The sequence below is a fragment of the Pterocles gutturalis genome, unplaced genomic scaffold, assembly GCF_000699245.1.
Source record: "Pterocles gutturalis isolate BGI_N339 unplaced genomic scaffold, ASM69924v1 scaffold34136, whole genome shotgun sequence".
Taxonomy (NCBI): Eukaryota; Metazoa; Chordata; class Aves; order Pterocliformes; family Pteroclidae; genus Pterocles; species Pterocles gutturalis.
This window is the reverse complement of record NW_010101666.1, coordinates 4,971-13,075: the sequence shown is the minus strand read 5'-3', so window position 1 is coordinate 13,075 and position 8,105 is coordinate 4,971. Positions and strand designations below refer to the sequence as shown.

General features: G+C 42.4%; 1 protein-coding gene across 1 annotated transcript; it reads left to right on the top strand.

Moving 5' to 3' along the window:
* Nucleotides 1-332: 332 nt before the first annotated feature.
* SYNJ2BP (synaptojanin 2 binding protein) lies at nt 333-3,772 on the top strand (the record flags this gene model as incomplete). The annotated part of the gene is made up of 3 exons (XM_010084128.1): nt 333-469; nt 1,981-2,076; nt 3,118-3,772. Coding segments are annotated over 3 exons (374 nt in total), but the record flags the coding sequence as incomplete, so codon positions are not given.
* Between the last annotated feature and the right edge of the window lie 4,333 nt (nt 3,773-8,105).

Below are 8,105 nucleotides of genomic sequence, written 5' to 3'. Positions count from 1 at the left end.
TCCTGCTGAGGGCTGAATCAACATCTCAGAAATAATGGCATGTCCCTCAGTATTCCCCAACACCCACCTGAAAACAGCTCATGGATTCTTTATGGAGCAAAGCATCTGGGCCCTCAGACATTCAGGGTCTCTCCTCTGCTTTCAAGACAAATGTCATGAGAATAACTTTTCTAAACAGTGATGGTTGGAAAGGGTGATACAGATACGTATGTTGTGAGTTTGAGTATTGTGAAGAAAACAGGACAATGTGGGAGAGTCCAGGCTCCAACAGCAGCAATAACGGCTGAAGCTTTGAGCTTTTTCTCATCAGCTTTCTCTTTGCCTCACCTTAGGGCTGGGCTTCAACATTGTTGGTGGCACAGATCAGCAGTACATTTCCAATGACAGCAGCATCTATGTCAGCCGGATCAAAAAGGATGGGGCAGCTTACCTTGATGGCCGGTTACAAGAAGGAGATAAAATTTTAGCGGTAAGCCCTTTCTTCTGTCGCCCCGTGTGTTCTCAAAGTGATCAGTGATGTGGTATGAAATGCAGGTTTGCCATCACAGTGCACAGAGAGGAAGGATGTAATGAATGCAGTTAGACGATGCTGAGCAAACTGTGGAGGAGCTGTCTCTTGGGGGTCTGGGGACAGCTTGGAGCACCAGGAAGATGAGTGCCTCTACACATGGGCCCATGTCTTCTGCCTTCCTGACTTGTCTCAGAAGCACTCCTTAGTACTGTGTTTGTATTTCCTCTGTGACTTGCTCCCCAAGGTTTAAGAATCCATCAGACCTTCTCTCTTGCCCACAGTGCATTGTCATTTACACACGTGTAAATGAAGAAATCAGTCTGCCACCTCTTAAGTTTCCATTTTTTGACTGGTAGTCGGTGATTACTGATCCTTGTCCTCAGGGGGATTTTTAGGCTATAAAACTTCTAGGCCATAAAACTGTTCATTGCAGCTCATCAGGAATAGTACAGGCTGCTTCTCCTTTTAGAAAAAATGTTTTAAATTGACTGATGTTCAGTCTCTCTGGTTCTTCAGACAGTTGGCAATCATACAAGACAATATACTTTACAAAGCGATGAGTGAAGTAGTCTCTCCTAGTGTGATACATGATCTTTTCGTACTCCTTAATTTTATTTTATATGTGCTTATTATGTTCCGCATATAGTCTTTTTAGCCTCTATAGAGTGCCTTGCACTAGTTGGAGCCTATTATTGATCCAGAAAATGATGTTAAGTTAAACAGACAATATTATCCTGTATTTTCTTGAGAGTTTAATATTTACGTACTTGTGTTTGGGGAATCTAGATATCAAGAGAAGGGAGGCACTGGATGTGCAGGGGATACAATCAGGGGTAATGGGGATTAAAAAGAAAAATTAGGTTGAATGTCATCAGTGAATGAAATCAAGTAGGTTATAAAAACTTCTGCCATGAGATATTATTTTAAATCAGTAAAAATCCTAACACTTTTAAGTGGATGCCAATATATACATGTCTTGTTTTGTTTTGTTGCATCAATATGCTTTTAAATGTGTGTTTACAATGCTCTTTCAAAAAGAAAGGTTTCAAAGACAGACCAGTAAAGGGAACAATGTGGGAAAGAGACTCATAATAATAATTTTGCTGTAGTTGCTCTTCTGTTTTCATTAGCTGTCAAGAATTACATCTTTGTTTTGTTTCCAGTAAATTAACAGCGTAAGAAGCTGCTATTGGCACAACTGTCATCTTATATTCTGACTTTGCTTCTAGGTAGTTTTTTGCAGTACCTCTGTGTTTTGGCTTGGAGTTTCTCATCTCTCAACATACAAAAATACGTCTATAATATGAATGGATGAATATGGATCTTGCTGATTATAGTATCATGCACCAAATGCAGAATTTTGTGAAAGCGGAAGATTTTTATCTCTTATCCTTCCTATGTTAGCCTGCATCATTAAATATTTGATTTTTGCCCTTCAACAACTGGTTCTCCTTTTCCTTTTTTGCTAGATCAATGGCAGAGACTTGAAGGATTTGCGGCACAAGGATGCTGTGGAACTGTTCAGGAATGCAGGCTATAATGTGTCTCTGAAAATTCAGCGGAGGGTATGTTTTACCTGTTTCTTAGGGTTACTTCTGTCTCAGTTTAGACTGGTTTCTGTGATTGATAGCTCTCTGTTTCTTGAAGCAGAAAAAGACCATGTTCAGGTGCTCAGTGTGAATTATGCTTATAAAGATTTTGTTTGAACTATGGCCTTCTCTAGTGGACCACAGTGGTAATCATCTATGCATTACTTGTTTGTATCGGTATCAGTGGAGAGGTGAGGTCAGAGAAGTCCCCAGGTGTTTGTTTTGCTGGAGTATCGTGTGTTTTCTCGTATATCTCCTTTCTTGGAGGCAAAGGTTTGTCTGTGAAGACAGAATCTCAAATTCTCCAGTTCTGTTTCAGAGGCCAAAACCTCTCCAGTAGGAGAAAAATCCCCCCTGTGGTTTCAGAGGTCATCACTCATGTTAGCGTTGAGATGTGTGTGCAGCCCACCACAAAGGAATGAATGTGGGCTGCTATAGTGTAAATATACTGGCACCATTTTGGATATAGAAAGAGAGGAATCCTTAATCCAGCGTTGTAATTTGAACATCCCTGGCTAGCAGTGAATTTGACAAAGCAAATACTGATCGGCTTGAAGCATGCTGTTGGGGAGAGGGGGGTTGAGGCCCCTTTTCTACTCCCTTAATAAAAGGCATACATTTATCTGACCCGGTGTACAGGACAAGTAAGAAAAACAGAGAGAAGTAGTGATGCCCCTTTCCTGGTAAAGACACCAGGAAGTGGTGTGGTGGGAAGCGCATCAAGGGATGACTGGGTGTGTGTGTGTCATTGCTTCTGCTGTATGAAACGTACCCTGCTCCAGCTCTTACAGTCCTGGTTTCCAAAGTGGCAGAGAAACATGAGGGTGCCCAGTAGTGACTGGGTGCCCTGCAGTAAAGCTCAGCCCATCCAAGGCCATTCTAACCCTCCTGTGTGTGGAGTGTGCAGGTACCTGGGGAAACCACCTTGCACGTCCTTACAGAACCATCTGGTGCTGGCACAGAACTGGGGGCTCTCCTGTGATGGGCTCTGACACAAATACTTTTTTTTCCTTGTAGTTGCAGCCACAAAATGGCCCTGTGGGTCATCGAGACGATGGACAATCAGGTGGGCTTCCTCTAGCAGCCGTTCTTGTGCCAGGCCTGGCGCTTGCTGTGGTAGCAGGCTGGATCTTGCTGAGGTATCGACAGCGGATGTGAAGAGTTCACATTTTGGATGTCACTGCATATTTTACACAGCTCTGATGTACTTTAAAGATAGCGAATCAACGATCTTATCACAGACTGATGTCAAAAAGGATCATTGCCTATCATAAAGCTGCTGCTGATGTTCTTTCTACATTGATTTTGTTGCAGGGTGGATGGAAGCAAAGAGGAAAAGGGGAAGGGAGATGGCTGTGTTCATGTACAGGGTGGGAGAGCTGGTTTTTTGACTAATCTGAGGAGGTTTTGCCATCCCCCTCTATTTTGCACCACGGACTTTCAAACACACTCATCTATTCCATGTTTTAAGATGTGACTTTTTGGATAAAGGGAGTGGGGGTTGGGGTGGTTTTAAATCAAAAACATTTACTAGAGGCTTTGCCTTGTTTCCACTGAATTTTTCTTGAAACTAATGATCGTTGTCTGAACCATGAATAAAGAGAAGCAATATGGAGGGTATATTATTTTTTCCACTGAATTTTTGTTGGTTGTTGCTAAATAAATGCCTTAAGAAAACTGTATAAAATCTTAAGCTGTGGCTTCACAGGTAAAATCATCTGTGTAGTTGCTGATTTAACAGTAATATGCAGTGTTGGTGAGGTATTCTACCAGTTCTGGAAAGATAGGAGATAGCCTGCTGCTAGAAGAAGACTTTGATTGTCAGAATGATTGCTCATTCTTGGGTCAGAGTTGTAAGAGAAAGCTTTCTGCACAATGCTAGCATGCAGGAGAGAGACAGGCAGGCAATTGAATCACAGGAATAAGCAGGGGCAAGAGATTTGGGCATGCTGCAGCTGCAGGAGGGTCTTTAAATTAGTAATGAAGCAATAATCCCCTCCAGCCATCAGGTGGGCTGAACTCTGCATCTCTCGGGTTAAAGGTCTGTTTTGGGGGTTATTTTTTGCGTGGGGAATACTTTAGATGACATTTTCTATAGCAGCTAACTTGCTTTCTGCAGTCAGAAAATCTTGGGATGATTGAGAGAGAAAAGCCAAGAGCAGGCTAGGATCATCCTGGCTATTGCTTGTTTGTGAAGGCTGATGGGATGTTTGGGAGATAGACTGGCAGGTGTAAGCCAGGGTAAGGCATAGCGAGTAAAACCAAAGGGAGAGACCCTTGCTCTGGAAAGCAAGTTGCCGAATTTACCTGCAGGGTCTCATCTCCTCACTGTGATTTTAATGGTTTTAAAGACCCCAGGTGACATGAGCTCTGTGGGGTAAGACCTGTTTCTCTTGTCTCTAAGAAGTCAATGTGTTTTGTTGTTTTTGTAAAAAAAAAAAAAAATGCAAAATGCATGGTCTGGTCTGTATGATGCCAAAAAAAACCCAAAACAAAACACATGCAATATATGTATTCAAACAAAGAAAAACTGGTGTCTCGGTGCTTTACTTATCTCTGTTCTTTATTATTCTAGCAGGACATTGCTGATGTATTTGCAATTTTGTGTATTTCTCAGTTTTCCTGCTGTTTGCTAGAGATAGAAATGGTGTGCTGTTACACGTGACATTCCTGAGTCACCACGGAGTTGCAGAGCACTTAGACCATGTGAAATCTTGCTCTGGCCTATGAACTGCTCTAGTGTAAGGGGAAGAGGGAACAGGAGGACTACTGCTCAGTGTTCTTAGGGGACTTTGGGAACAGACTTGAGATCCGGTGAACACACTGGTGTTGGATGGCCTGGGCCGATGCACGCGGTCACCAGGTATGCCTGAGAGCCGAAGGAAGCTGTTCCGACAGATCTTTGCAGATGCAGCGTGAACTGCTTTGCTTGGCTGTGACCTGCTCTGAACACTTGGCCGTGCGGACCACACATGTCTGTTAAGATGGATGATTAGAAGCTGATGCCGTTGTATCACAGCCATCAGAACTAAGATGCAGACAGTAAGAAGAAGGTCTGTCTGGAACAAACCTCTTGCCCAAGTTGCGTTTCTGTGAGAAGGAGGATGTGCAACAGGCTAGGAGGATGAGGATTTGTGGAAGGGAGTGGTTAGTTTTACTTATTTCCCATTGAAGTAAGCAGAGAAAGCAAATCCTTTGGGGTTTTTTTGGTTGTGTGGTTTTGTGGGGTTTTGTTTGTTTGTTTGTTTGGGGTTTTTTTACCTTTCAGCTTTGGGATTTTGATACTCTTCAGACTTGATTGCCATCTGTGTTGCAGGCAGTTTATGACAAGGGGAGGGTTATATCCAATGCCCAGATAAGTGATGTGGCATACTGAGCAAGAAAAAGCCCTTCTGGTGCATAGTGTGCCTGTGGATTTCTTTTCACGGCATTAACTTGGTGGCTTTTCCAGAAGTCCGAATAGTAGTTTTTTACTCAGAATTTACTCCACCTTCAAACCAGTGCCTGAGCAGTACCGAACAATCCCTTTTCCAATACCCAGCCACCTCTTGTCCCATGTGTTGACAAAATCCTTGTAGAAAATATACCTTAACCCCAAAATCTCCTGTGAGCAGTGGCTCATATCACTTTCCCTCTGCAGCTGGACTGTCTCACCTCAACTTTGTATGTTTTCCAAAGTCTTTTCCACCATGTTGTTTCTGTAGCCTTGAGTTTCATCTTTACATTGAACAGTCTATATAGTTTTCTGTCATTGTGGAAGAAGTGAATTAAAAAAAACATGTAATGCAGACAACTTGAAAATGCAAGCAATCAGAGAGTGTTTTAGCTTTTGTTACAACTTAAATCTCGGTTTTGAAAAAAAGAGAAGTTGAAATCTTGAAGACAAGCAAAAAACATACTACCTGTCATTTTTAGGTTTGGGTTTTTGTAAGAACTCATTTGCCATTAATACCGAGGGTAGCTGAAACTGTTAAATCCCTGTGTTTCTCTCCCATTCCCATCTGTTCTCTGAACCTTATTGTGAACTTACTGACCTGCTGAAGCCTGGATTTTCATATCCATAGTTTAGTTTGACTTCCTGTATATTCTAGGCATTTGTGTCTGACAGAGTCTCCGGATTTGTATGTGCTAATAATATGTGTTTGATTTAGGCATAACAGGGAGAAAGAGCAGCCAGACTTGATCAAATGATAGAAGACACACTACTTCTGGCACTTTTTAATTAAAACAAACTAGACAGGAGCGTGTGGGAGGGAAGGGTGCCTTGCTTTCAGTTTGCCTTTAGGTTCCAACAACTGGTTTGTTAGGTTGTTCTGTCCTAGATTAAAGAGGCCTCTCATAACTGATAGTCCCTCCCTGTGAGGGGATTTGTGTGTTGAAATTGCCTTACCTCTCCCATCATTTTTAAGAAATTAAGCCAGATGAGCCCTTTAAGATACTTTCTCTCTTGGAGTAGATTCTGTGGCTTTCTGCGCCTTTCCAGTGCTTCTGTATTGCTTCGTAAGATCCAGACACCTCAGCCATGTATGGAGTCTCGCTATTGAGCATTCCAGTGGCATATACTAGGAGTTTTCTGTATTGTTTTTATCTGCAAACCCTTTTTTTTTTTTTTTTTTTTGTGAAGGTGCAGACACCTGCAAAGCAAATTTAAGCTAACACTTAACTTCTGGCTTTTCTTAAATAATTTTTACAAATCTCTTAGAAGCTTGCCCTTCTTCATTCGCTTTCTCAAGCACCCCAAGGAATCTGCAAACCAGAGAATAAACATCATTGCCACATGAGAGGTAAATCAATTAAGTCCAGTTTGTAGATTAAAAGTGCAATCCCTTTGGTCATAGTGTGACACTAGAAACGAGTGTTAAGTGCCTGTATATTCTGACTTCTAAATCCTCGTCCATAGCCAGATGTGACCTGCGTGGTGTGGGTGAAGGTGTCTGACTGCATTTAATTGAATGACTGCATTCCTATTTGAATTGGCTGCGCACACTGACAGCTCAGATTATTACTCTGTCTGCCTTGTCTGTTGTATTATTTACCAGTCCACTATCTTTAGCAGTACTGGTTTTGTCTTCTGCCAGATCATTGGTGAAAATACTGAATGGAGTTTGGTACAGCGGCAACTTCCCACTATGGTTATGGTTTTCCAGTAGCTGTTCATATCTCCAGATTATTGGATTCTTTTTCTGTTTAATGGATGCATTTTCATAGTGTATAGCATTGATTTTATTTTTTTTTTAAATACATGTACCAGCATGTTGGTGTTGGGTTGACGGTTGGACTTGATGATCCTTGAGGTCTTTGCCAACCTTAATGACTCTATGATTCTATGTTGCATAGTATTAAGTAGATTACATCTGAATGGTCAGTAAACTTCCTCTGTCCTCTTGCTGGCAGAAGCTGAAACAAGGGTAATACTCAAGTCAGGGGAGCTTTCTGAGCCATTCTCCTTCCCCTCCTCTTTCCTCATTTATTGATATGGGGTTTGCCTCTGGATGTCATTTTCCTCTACTCAGGCTGAAGGAGAGAGCAGGTAATTTACTGATGGGACAGTGCCCTGCAGGCTGGGGCCCCAAGGGAAGGTTTGCATGGAGAAGTCTGAAGGAAGGACTTAACTACACCCTTGTCCTCAGGGTTTTCCTCATGACTAGCTTTAGGCAGACTCATGCTGTGTCCCTGCTGCCGTGCTTGCTATGTGTCCGCTCTAGAGCTCTGCTGAGGGGGACTCCAGGCCTTTCAGAGCTTCTGTGAAGAAGGATCCAGGTATGATGAGAACATAGACTGGTTTAAATGAAGAGCAATGTTGTGCAGACTCAAAATGTTTTTCCTTGACAAATCTGAAAGCTTTTTTCCATGCTGCTGCAGCTGTAACTGACTGCAGGCAACCTTCCCCATAGAATGAGCTGTGTCTCTCTTACCTGGCTGCCAAAACCGACTTTCCTAGGCTGGCACTCTGAGTAAAGAAGAGTAACTGTGCTAAGTATGCAGGGTCATTGTTCAGAGTGGCG